The 12,251-nt window shown below is 60.4% G+C and overlaps 1 protein-coding gene across 1 annotated transcript; it reads right to left on the bottom strand.

Annotated features, from left to right (window-relative positions):
• Window positions 1-316: 316 nt before the first annotated feature.
• Window positions 317-12,167, bottom strand: LOC118164169 (uridine-cytidine kinase-like 1). The gene is made up of 14 exons (XM_035321504.1): window positions 12,033-12,167; window positions 11,853-11,959; window positions 11,607-11,777; window positions 11,119-11,190; window positions 10,651-10,840; window positions 10,513-10,574; window positions 10,044-10,060; window positions 9,205-9,303; window positions 2,015-2,108; window positions 1,852-1,914; window positions 1,312-1,434; window positions 1,133-1,240; window positions 899-1,055; window positions 317-779 (listed from the first exon to the last, which is right to left on the bottom strand). The coding sequence occupies exons 2-14, from the start codon at window positions 11,868-11,870 to the stop codon at window positions 706-708; spliced, it is 1,248 nt and encodes a 415-aa protein (XP_035177395.1). The 5' UTR covers window positions 11,871-11,959; window positions 12,033-12,167; the 3' UTR covers window positions 317-705.
• Between the last annotated feature and the right edge of the window lie 84 nt (window positions 12,168-12,251).

Genomic DNA, 12,251 nt, shown 5'->3' with positions numbered 1-12,251 from the left:
ACCCCCCCACCGCCACCCCCCGGTCCCGTCCCCATCCCCTGCCCGCGGCGCGAGGCACGGGCGGCGGCGGCCGCGCTGCTCCTTTATTTCGGTACAAAACGAAGGCAGCCAGGCACAGCGGGAGCGGCAGCGCAGGGGGGGCCCAGGCCTCTGCCCCAGGCCTGGCGCAGCGGCCGGCCGGGAGCCCCCCGCCGCCGGGGGAAAAACCTGAGCAAGGAGCGCGGCAGCAGCAGGGCTGCGTGGTCCCGGGGGGCACCCGGCACGGGCAGCCCGGGGGGGTACTGGGGCCCCCGCCGCCCGTGGGGCTGGAATGCAAAGGGAGAGCGTTTGAATATCAAACCCCCCCGCAGGGGCCGCGGCTCCGCCTGCCTGCTGCCCCCAGCCCCGAGGCAGGGCGGCAGCGGAGTGTGGGAGCGGTGGGGAGCCAGGGGCTCCGCCGAAGTCCCCAATCCCTGATGGTTTTCAAGTAGCTGGCCTGCCCAACGGGAGAGCCAGGTGGGCAGCTGCTCACAATAAATACAAATAAATACAGATTCCAGCAACAGAGCCTGCCCACACGCAGCAAGGCCCCAGCAGGACCCGGCCCTCGACCCCTGCCTCTGTCGTGGCAGCTGGGGGCCAGGGCCAGTCCCGTAGCAGAGAAGAGCCCAAGCTGCAGGCGTGGAGGGGCTGGTGGCACTGCGCCCCTCCCAGGGGCCGCCCAGCTCAGCAGTCCATGGCTTCGCTCTCACAGCAGGCAGAGGGGGCATCAGTGCCAAAGTACCTGTCCCCAAAGTTACCTAAAGGAGATGGGGACAGAGCGAGGTGAGGGCAGGGCCCCATGGCACTGCCAGGGGCTCCAGGGCAGGGGGCTGCCCTACTGGCTGCCCCCACAGCCAGCACCACTGCCCCTCCTCACCAATGCCTGGGATGATGTGGAACTCCTCATTGATCCTCTTGTCTACAGCGGTGGTGATGATGCGGACACGGGGAAAGGCGTAAGCCACCGAGTGCACCCCCATCTCCGCCATCAGCAGCGACAGCAGGAAGATCCTGTCCTCCTGGACGTCGTGGTCCTGCGGCACAGAGATGTGAGAGCCCGGCCAGCAGCAGGGAGGCTGCGCGCCCCCAGCCCCGCTGCCCGGCCCCTCACCAGCAGGACGCGCACTGCCATCATGGCCGCGGCTCCTGTGGACACGGTGCTGTCCATGAGGATGACGTAGTCCTCGCTGATCTCCTTGGGCAGGCGCAGGTAGTGGAGCTGAGGGGAAAGAGGTGCGGTCACCCGGCGCGGCGCTGCCGGGGCTCTGTGCCAGCTGCAGCGCTGCTCACCTCGGGCTCTCCGGTGTCGTGGTTGGTCTGAATCAGGATCTTGCCCAGGCGGATGTCCTTGCAGACAGCGGTCAGCGCCTGCTCCATGGTCTCCCCGGCTCTCAGTATGGACACACCGGTGATCTGGGAAGAAGCAGGGGAACGCTGCCTTAAGTTGTGCGAGGAGAGCAGCAGCTCTGGCTGCTCCCACGTGTCCTTCCCGGGGCGGGGGGCAGGACGCAGCCCCTCTCTGCCCAGCAGCCCCCGCTGTCCCCACAGAGCAGCTCACACCCATGTTCTCTAGACCCGTCCTGCCTCCCTTGCCCAGCTCTGCCATGCCCTTGTGCCCCCCGCTCAGGGCCCAGATGCTCCCTAGAGGCTCTGCAGTTCCCGGGGAGCCCGATGGTGCTTGGGCCCACACCGTGGGGCTGGGGACAGGAAGCCTGGGCAGCCCCGCAGCATGGCACCAGGCTGGGGCCAACAGGATTTCCCAGTCAGTCCCCACCAGACAGGGGGCAGCTGCATGCCCACAGGGAGGAAAGGGCCAGGACAACATCTCACCCTCTGCCTGTGGAATCGCTTCCCTTCGTACGTCGTCCCCTGGGGCGTCTCCACCGTAACCGACTGCAGAAAGGGGAGGTGAAGAGAGCGTGGGTAAAGCTGGCGCCTGGGGGCCCCTGGCACGTAACGGGGACAGGGCAGCAGGTGAGGGGTGCTGCTGTACCTTCAGCGGCAGGAAGGAGAGGGCGTGCTCGATCAACAGCCTCATCAGGCGCTTGGAGTAGAAGATGAATTCATCCCTGGTCGTGTCCTTGTTCCTGCAGAAGGAAACGCAGGCGGGCACTGAGCAGAGTCCCTGCTCCACCCTGCAGCCAGCGAGGGAAGTAGGGGACAAGGAGCAGCCAGCAGCCTTTGAGGCTCATCAGACCTCAGCTTAGAGCATGCCATGAGGAGACCTCCCCAGGGACTATTCAAGTTGAAGAGCTCTCAGGCACCATTCCCACCCTCTCCTAACCTCCCAGCACGGAGCAGCCTCTCCAGGTGCTGCTCTGGGCAGCGACAAGCAGCCGCACAGGAGCGGCCTTGCCAGGAGAGCTGGAACACAGGGGATGGAAAGGAAGTGCTGCCCAGCCCGCCTGGATGAGACAGGTATCTCGGTGCAACCTGTGGCACAGCAGGAGGCTCACTGGCAAGTGGCAGGGGCAGAGCTGGACCCCAAACCCTGGACAGGAGCTAGGGGCACAGAGTGCATCCCCAGCTGCAGCCTGGCTGGCATTAGCAGCTGCCGGGGCAGACAGGACCACCAGGCCCAGCCAGGGGGACCCCAGAAGGGCCACAGAAGGATGCCAGCAGGAGCACTGCCTCCCTGCTGTTCTGGCCTGGGACATGGGCAGGCATCTGCAAAAGCATCGGCTGCAGAAAGGAAACCCATCTGGGCTGGCTGCAGTTCAAAGACCCTCAGATCGCAGCCCCTCAGGAAGAGGGGTAAATAACAGAAGGGTAACTCCGAGTCACTGAACAGAAAACAAATGGGCACCAAGGAGCCTGCTGCCTTGCTGTCACACAGATGAGGAAGGCTTGGAGACCCAAGTCCTGGGGTTCTTCCCTTGCCAGGAGAAACACCTCCATTGCAGCAGATAATCACCTTCACATGAGATCAGGTTCATCTAGTTACAAACAGCATTCAGTCAGAGCTGCTGACTTGTTACTGGAACAAGCAGATAGCCTCAAAAACAATTCCAAGTAAACCAAGTTTCTGAGAGACCCACCATGTTCTAGAAGTGACTCGAGGATGACACGAGCCAAAGAAAGGGGAGCTGCAGAGGTACGGGCACCCTCCCCTTCCAGGCAGATGTCAACAGGACTACGGCACCCAGAGCCCTGTGCCCGTGCCTGGGGCTTGATCGGGAGGTCAGAGACCAGGCTCTGCCAGTGCCAAGCGGCCGATGCTGGCACCGACGCTGCCAGTGGTAGGAGGGGCAGCGAGAAGAATGCCAGCAGCGCTCAGTGCCACACCTCCAATGGGCTAGAACTGCGTCAGTCCCTGCCTTTGGTGTGTCAGGGCAGCATGCACACAGGGCAAGGGAGCGTCCGCCCTGGAAGACGAAGGAAGCTCAAACAATATTTCAGTTAAGAACACAGCCTAGAGCACAGAAGGAAGCGGCAACACGTTTCAGGGCTTGCCAAAGTCGCAGGGTATTGTCTAGAAAGGACTGCATGGTCCAGGAGCGTTCAGTTCCCGTGGACATGAAGCCTGCAGCTGATCAAGCAGAGAGCACCAAGTGCTGCGCGATGCTGCCCAGTCCAGGGACAAAGGAGAGACAGTTCAGAGTTAGTTGCACGGTGGGCTAGCTGGATTAAAGAAGGAAATAAAGCAGCAACAAGAGAGGAGATTATTTAGCATAATGTCAGCCTGGAGCAGACCCGCATCCTGACCCTGCACAGAAACGATGCAGGTGCCCACGAAGTGCATGTGGAGGTGCAGCATTAATTGCTCTGAGCACCACCTCTACCTGCTGCAAGGCTTGTGAGGCTGGAGACTGAGGACAGCTGCTGACAGCACAGGAAGAACGAGGAGCAGAGGATGGAGGGTGCAGCACTACACTGGCCGGCAGTATCGGCTGCTGGGCAGCAGAAGCACAGAGGCAGCGTTTTGCAGGAGTCCTGTTGGGTAGTGCTCAGGGTGTAACACGAGCACTGCCACCACTGACCGCGACACAGCAGCCGGCAGCTCCTGAGGCACCTGTGCAGGAACGAGACCAGACACACCACGGTCAGGAGCAGCTGAGCTACCTGACACCATCAATGGGGAACAGCTTCTGACACTCGCAACACTTCTCTGGTTACCCACCCAGCCAGAGACCAGAGACTGCCTGGAACCAGGCAAGCCCCGAAACGTGTCAACACTGCATCACCACGCTGAAGTGTTGAGGGCAGCAAGAAATAAAGTAAAACAAATAAAGAAATAAAGTAAAACAAAGAATAAAAACACAACAGGACTGCACGTTTACAGGTTTACACCCTTCTCCGCCAGGAGGAGGAAAGCCAACTAGCTCTGTTGTACACACGCTAATCCCTGTGCCAGAGGGGACAAGGGACGGCTTTTCTCATGGAGAGCACCTTGACTGTCAGCACACAGACGCGTTGCAGCCTAACTCACGTGGCACATAAAAGAAACAGCTACATGAAACCACGCGTTTCCGACAACACACAAAGCACAATGACACAGGTGTGTGCGGCAGCTCGCTCAGTAACCCTCGGCAGGACTGCCCCCGCCCCGCTTCTCCCAGAGGGCTGCTGTCAGACAAGCTGTTCCCAGAGAACCTCCAAGGAGTCACAGAACGGCTTGGGCTGGAAGGGACCTCAAAGCCCCCCCAGTTCCAACCCCCTGCCATGGGCAGGATGCCACCCACTGGAGCAGGTTGCTCGGGGCCTCGTCCATGCTGGTCCCCAACACCTCCAGGGATGGGGCATCCCCTGCTTCTCTGGGCAGAAGCATCCAGGGTGTCCAGACACCTTCCCAAGTGTCAAATGCCTAAAGGAAAAGTAAGTACACCAAGAGGTCAGTTACCAGGAAAACAAGATTTTCTAGAAGTTTAAAATGTGACCATAAAGATTCCTACGACGTCCCTTTAAACCCCGTGCAGCCTGTGGCTGCTTTGACAAAAGCATCAATAACGAGCTGTAACCCACGTGTCATTTACCAGAGAATCATCAAGAACAAGCTTCTGGCTCAACAACGATCAAGAGGGAGATTGACAGCAAGCACTGTGGTTAAGAAGAAGCTCCTGAAATTGGTTTTCTCTTCCGTGACCTGCATTTAGAACAGCACAACCTGTGAATACCCACAGCATTTTCTTGAGAATGTAAGGAACAAAGGAGTCTTAAGAGATATTTACCAGCTACCAGATGGAAGGGGTGGAATTGGCAACGGTCCATAAAAGGCAGAAGGATACTGGCTATTTTTATTCTGTATTTTAGGACATCATTTGCCACTTCTCACATCACACCGCAAGGATGACAGACAGTCCACCAACGGGAGCTGCAGACAAGGACACGCAGCTGCTACTACCAGGAGATTCTGCAGTCAGGCCTGGGTGCCTTGCACACAAGAGCTCGCATTGACCAGAAAAGCCTACCAATGGGGATGTTTCCAACAGGCCTTGGGACAACAGCAGAGTCCCAGGAGAAGTGAGAAAATGGGTTGTGGTCTGGAGAAGGATGGTGGCTGTTGGCAGCTCTTCAGAGGGGGCGGTCTGCATGCACCCCCCCCCCCACCGTGGGTGTGCTTCAACCGCACGCTCACCCACCGGGCTGCTGGAGCCTGAGCACTGCCTGGGCTCCCGGCACAGCCCAGCCCTCGTGGGGCTGCCTCTCGTGGCCAGCTGCCCCCGGGAACCCCTGCACCAGGTGCAATCACCCCTCGGGCGGCCCCGAGTGGTCCCTGACCTGCAGGAGTGCTGGGGGACGGATGCTGCAAGCAGCGCCTCCGTGCCACGAGCGCTCTGGTTCCTCCAGCTCTGCCTGGAGCCGCTGCACAGCATCCCTGGAGGGGACACGACCTGCCCCACTCCAGACCTGTGCGAGGTTACGGGGTGGGACCCCTCCTGCCATTGCCCAGGCAGTGCTCAGCAGAGGCAGGAGCTGGCCCGCAGGCAGCACACACCCCAAGCCCAGTACCCCAGACCAGGCCAGCTCCCAAGATGAAGCTTCCCGGGGCTGTCAGAGGACGCTGCAGAGCAGCCTCTCTGAGGGGGAGCAGCACCTCGCAGGAAGCCCACGCACGGCCTTGGCTGTGCTCAGGGTGGGAGTGTCTGCAGCGCAGTCAGCCGACGCGTTCGGGTCCCCAGAGCACAGGCAGGTTTCAGCGTTGTGCCTGAAGCACCCTTCTCCAGCACTGCAGCTGGAGGGCAGGGCCACGCTTCGCCCTGCCCCTCGCTGAAGTGCCTGCCTGCAGCCACACATTCCCAGGGCAGCTGACACGGGACAGCGCGTCCTGACAGGGCGCAAAGTCCAGGCTCAAGCTAGAACAAACTTCCTACGAGCAGCGGGTGACCCACGCCCCGCAGCCCACACTGCCAACACACGTCCTGGAGCCTCTCCAGGCGTGACGCGGGTACCAAGAGGTAAACGATGGGAGGGAAATTCAGGTCTGTGGCAGAGAGAGCCCAAGGTGCCGCGGGGCAGAGGGAAGCGCACACCGCCAGTCCCACGGCACCGCCTGCCGGCAGCCACGACCTGGCACAGCCGGACACCCATCACCAGCAAGATGCCCCCCTGCAGCTCCAGGACTGAGCTGTGCTGAACAGATCCCCTCAGCCAATGCACACTGGGACACGGCTGGGCAGACTGACCAGCGAGCACGGTAACGCTGCCAGGGATGTTTGAGGAAACGCCCCCAGAAGCCACTTATTTCAGTAAAAAGCCCTGCACCCTTCTTCCTCCTGCAGTGCATGAACGGGAGCAGGTATTTTGTGAAGGCTCTCACAGCTGCTGGGTCCCATTCAGGCAACGAGGAGTCCTGACACACAGCATGAAATGCTCCTGCGGCCTCTGGAGATCTGGCCCTGATACAGAAGCATCTTGTAAGCTAGGAGATGACCTTATTACAGCGTCCAGCCTCAGCCTGAACACGAATAAAACTACTTGGCTATGCTACATGTAAGATGATTTTTCAGTCTCCGCCTCTGCACAATGATTGCCCTGGAAACTCCTTCTCCCCAGGACGCCAAGCCCGAATTTGCCATGACTGCACTCAGCGAGATGCTCATCTGCTGCCACAGGGCAGTCTTCCAGGAGGGCACACAGAGACAGAAGGCTGAAGCGCAGGAGAGCCCCCAGTGTTGAACAACAGGGAAATGATGTTGGCCGGCAGCAGGCTGGCAAGCCGAGACCAACAGGCTGTCTCCAAGGGAACTATACTGGGAAAGGCAGAATGGGAAAAGGGAGGCTGGAGGGAAAAGCTGCCTTGCAGCTCCCTGGAGCATCCCCAGGCACCAGGTCTGGGGAGCCAAGACTCTACGAAACGTGGTGCTGGTGGAGCACCGGCGCTCCAAGGGCTGGTGCTGTGGTACCGCAGCCCCAAAGCCAGACCAAATGTGAGCCATCGGATTTGCCAAGGCACAGGAACCTCACGCACGGAGGTGCGAGCAGCTTGGAGGGCAGATTGGCTGGTGAGCACACAACGCACCCGAGGCCCAGGCAAGCCCCAGCGGGCAGGGAGCAGTGCCACTGGAGCAGGGCAAAGCGCAGGGGTCCCAAGTAAGCACAGACAACCCTGAGCCGTTAAGGATTCCATGTCACACCAGAGTGATGCAGAAGCAATAGCGCGCTGCCAAGCGATCCCTTGCAAGCACCAATACAAGCTGCACAGCTACCATCGAATACGGGAACTTTTAACCAGAATTCCTCAAGCGAATAACAGTTCTTACTAACAGCACCGCTTCAGCTCTACTTGCTTTCTTGTGGGCTGCAGCAGGATTTGAGGGGGTGGCTGACAGGCCAAGTCAACACCCCTCCTAAGTGTGGTATTTTTCATTTTACCATCTGGAAGAGGCAAAGTCCGCCTTCCCTGCCAATCACCCGAGCAGCTCGGGAAGCCCGGCGCAGTCAGGGTAACTTGAGATCAGCGGTGCTGCTGCGCTCCAACCGCCGCGTGCAGGGGCCAATCCCTTCCTCCCCAGGGCAGCTGAACAAACTCCTAAGTCTAAGCAGATTAAGGTTATTAGATGCTTGCGGCATAAAGGCAGAACAGCCCCAGAAACAGCCCATTCCCAGCACGGCCAAAGGCAGGCAGCTTCAGGAAGGAAGACACAGCAACAGCTACCGATGGAGGGACTCCAGGCACACCCAGGGCACTGTTCCACCTGAACATGGACTGCCCGGTGCCTGGCACCTGCGCGCTGCTAACAGGCTGGCCAGGCCCATGTCTGTCTGAGAGCAGCACGCAGCACGGTAATGCTGTCAGCTCTTGCAAAAGAGCAAGTAAAAGATCCGCGCCAAAGCCTGTAAGCAGGAAGGCTGGAGACAAAGACCTGCATTATTCTCTTCCTGCAGAACCCCAGCATAAAGGAAAACTGTTCATTTGCAGGCAAACATTCTGCCTCTGGAGGTGCTGTTCCCTCAGGATCTCACTGTGACCTTCACCTACCATTGAGAGCACAGAGAGCGGATGAGCTGGAGCAATCGGCTCAGGATACGATGAGCATGGGAGGAAGAAGATGCTGGAGGGACAGGGCCAAACCTGCTCCATGGTTCCCTTAGCTGGGCCTGAACTCAGAACTACTCAAGTCCACAGCCCAGGGACAAGGTACTTGGGCTTCAGACACCGACAGGAACACATGCAGGAGCTGGTAGCTTCTGCAACAGCAGTAACGTGGTCCCACACTGTTCTGCTCTGGATGCTACAATAATGCTACTGTCACCTAGAAAAAACAAGGGAATCTGTGGGGAATGAGAAGGTGAAGTGAGTGGCAAAGTCATGGAGGCAGCACCTGGACCCCCCCTTCCATAAGCTGGCTATAAAAGCAAGGGCCTTGAGAGACAGCAATGGCAGCTCGCCCCACACAGGCTACCAGGGCTGCACTGCAGGCAGGAAAGTGCTAGCCAGCCTCCTCTCACAGAAGTGTAAAGGTTGGAAAAGACCTCCAAGATCATCCGGTCCAACCGTCCTCTTGTCACAAGAAAAACCCGCCTGTGGTCTGGAAGTCACACCAGGGCAGACAGTCTGCCACCAGACGCGTCTGTAAGCTGGAAGCAGCTCTGTTCAGCAGTTCTGCTCCAAGAAAACACCTGCATCTGGAGGCCTAATGGCAGGGGATAGGAAGACTCCCACCAGGCTTTGTGGTGTGATCTTAAAGAACACTCCTGCCAGGAAGAACACAAATGAAATCCCCAGAGGAGGCTGGGACTTACCTGATGATGGTGTGCATGCCCCGCACCTGCGGCGTGTTCTCCAGGACGCTTAACGTCTTTGGCAGGGGCTGCCCTTGGTGGGCAGAGGCCAGAGTTGCCCTGCAACAAGAAAGCTGCGATCAGAGCTGCACAAATCATGCACACAGACCTGCCTTGAAGGAAAGCTCCTCCCAGACACCCAGCCACACTGGCGGGACACCAGAAAGGGCTCTTGGTCTTCATGCCCAGATCCCACGCAGAGCCCCATGTCTAGTGCCAGATACACAATCCCAAACCAGTACCACTGCATAAAAATAAGGGAAAAGCCTCCCCCAGCCACAAAGCCAGCTGCCAGCCTGCTCCTGTACAAGCAAGCTTCTGTCAGCACCCAGGCAGCAGGAGAAGCATCTCTGCAAAGGCAAGACCTTGCCAGGTTCCCTAGGACAGGGCTGTCACATCAAGGAAGTGAGAGAACTGTCCTGCTGTGGCTGCCTACATCACATCGTAGAGACTGGCCAGGGCACCGGTCCCATAGAATGGGGCAGCCTCTGATATTCAGGGCAAGAGCTGTGCTCCAGAGAGGGACCGGAGCAGTGCAGGGGGGCAGTCACACAAACCAAGCGTAGCTGCCATGGGACAGGCTGTGTAAGAGCCTGCAGCCAGAGCAAGCCTGCTCCAAACAAGCTGCATGCACGGCAGCCACCCCTGAGACTGAGGAAGAGCAGCTACACTCAGACATCCCGGCAGAACCTCAGCCAGCGACAGAGAAGAGTCAGCACACGGAGAAGAGCAGGCGAGGGCAGCCGTTCACCCCCAGCCCAGGAACCAGCTGCTCCCAGCCGGCAGGGTCCCCAACGTACCTGACAGTGATCTCACGCTGGATGGCACAGCAGAGTCGTTCAGCACAGCAAAAAGGGAAAGAAAGGATGTCCAGTCACTGCGCCAGCCGGGAACAGCCCCCCCAACAGCAGCCCCAGCCCAGCTCCCACCCCTCCTTCTGGGGCTGGGTGGAGACCCCCACTGGGCACACGCGGGAGACAAGGCTGGAATGTCAGGTGATGCCAGGGACAAGAGAGGTGGGGATGGGTGAAATCAAGAAGAGCTAGCTGGAACCAGGGGTACGGCAGGAGAATGAGGCCAGAGCGTGAGTGCTGCGCCCGTCCCATCTCCACGTCCCAGCCCCTGCACTGCAGCTCAGTCTGCCCTGAGCTGTGTAAAGAGGTGACTGAGGCCCACAGAGCACAGGGCTGTGGCAGCCTCACCCTCCCTCCCATACGCAGTCTCTCTTCCTCCCCCAAGCTACCAGCACTCAATCAGTCTCCCCCTCACCTTCTCCAGCTGGCTGTGCACGTGCTGCACAATGAGGTCCAGGGCCACAAAGTTCTCCCCACCTGGCAGGAGAACGAAGACGGGTCAGGACACCAACCCAGCACTGCAGCCAGCTCTAGTCAACGTGGCGCATCTCACCCCTGGGCACCACGATGTCTGCAACCTGCACGGTAGGCTCGATGTACTGCTCGAAGGCCGGCTTCACAAACTTGTTGTATTGCTTGATGACACCCACAATGTCGCGCCCGCGTTCCATGATGTCGCGCTGCAGGCGCCGCACCAGCCGGATGTCAGAGTCCGTGTCCACAAACACCTTCATGTCCAGGAGCTGGAAAACTGGGAGGAGTGAACACCCCCTCGGCACCCCCCCCGTGCTCCCCCTTGCACAGCCTGGCCAGCTCTGGCCCCCCACGCAGGAACAGCACCCAGTGCTGCCTCCCCAAAGCCGCCAGCACAGAGGTTCTGTGCCAGCAAGCAGTGTGCGACCCCTCCCTCGAGAGCCCCCCGGAGCCCAGGACCATGCCCACCACCCGTGCAGCGTCCCGTGCATGCCTGCCCCTGTGCTGCGCTCTGCAACGGGTGGCCAGCCGCATCAGGCAGCAATACCTTCAGCAGCTCCTTGTTTGCAAAAGCCAGTATGCCTTCGAAGACGATGACGTTTGCCCCATACACGGTTTTCTGGGAAGAGACAAGCGTTATAGTCATCCTGCCCCCCTCACACATCGCCCCAGCCAATGCTCAGCGTATCAATGCAGACCCACACTGGGTGCTCACTGCCTGAGAGCAGGAGTGCCCACAGCTGTCCTAGATCCCCCCAACCCCTAAGGACCATTATCATCACCCCTAGCCCTTGCTGCAGAAACCCCAACCTCTGCCTCATCCCTCTCCTAGCTCCTGTCCTGCCCACACTCACACTGTGGGCTCTCCCCACGATGCCCCCCAGTCCCACGCCCACCCCAGCATCTCCACACTCCCCCTCAACCCCATCCCCACCCCACGGAGGGACACCCCATCTGTGCCCACTGTCCCCAGCCGATCCCTAGCCGTGCCCCCCAGCTGCCCCGTCCCCCCATGGCCATGCCCGTGGCACCCACCCACTCTCGGCGCCGGCTGTGCGTGGTGAAGTCGTACACCGGCACCTTCACGCTCTTGCCCTTCTTGAGCTTGCGGAGGACGCTGACGAGCAGCTCAAAGTCAAAGGCATCGGGGTGGTCGAAGTTGTAGTCACTGCGGGCTGCCAGCGCCTGCTGCCCCTCGTCCAGCACCTGGGGGCACCGGCACCGCTCAGCACCGTGCCATGCCGTGCCGTGCCATGCCGTGCCATGCCGTGCCGTGCTCACCTTGTAGAAGGAGTCCATGGAGAGCAGCACCACCCAGGGCACGTCCAGCGCCTCGATGATCCGCGTCGCCACCGTCGTCTTGCCCGAGGCGCTGCCGCCGCACAGCCCTGGGGGCGAGCGGGCGCCGTGAGCACGGCCCCGGCCCCCACCCCCCGCCGCCCGCCCGGCCCCGCCGCTCACCGATGACGAAGGCCTCGTCCACGGGCGCGCCGGTCTCGCTGTACCAGGGCGGCCGCCCGGCCGTGTAGATGGTCCGCTTGCTGGTGCGCAGCAGCGGCGGCTCCGGCTTGCACTGGCTGGCGGTCCGGCGGCGCGGCGGGGGCGCCGACAGCGGCAGGCGGCTGAGCAGCGAGCCCAGCGGGACGGCGCCGGCGCCGGGGCCGCGCTCGGGGCCCGCCG

The sequence above is a fragment of the Oxyura jamaicensis genome, chromosome 3 (genome assembly GCF_011077185.1).
Source record: "Oxyura jamaicensis isolate SHBP4307 breed ruddy duck chromosome 3, BPBGC_Ojam_1.0, whole genome shotgun sequence".
In the NCBI taxonomy this organism is placed as follows: domain Eukaryota; kingdom Metazoa; phylum Chordata; class Aves; order Anseriformes; family Anatidae; genus Oxyura; species Oxyura jamaicensis.
This window is presented reverse-complemented; position numbering and strand designations above follow the sequence as displayed.

Excerpts from the sequence above, each read along its gene's own strand:
- LOC118164169 (XM_035321504.1), bottom strand. Across the intron at positions 1,435-1,851 it reads AGCGATTCCACAGGCAGAGG|ATCACCGGTGTGTCCATACT; the intron begins GTGAGATGTTGT and ends GCTTCTTCCCAG. Across the intron at positions 1,241-1,311 it reads ACGACACCGGAGAGCCCGAG|CTCCACTACCTGCGCCTGCC; the intron begins GTGAGCAGCGCT and ends CTTTCCCCTCAG.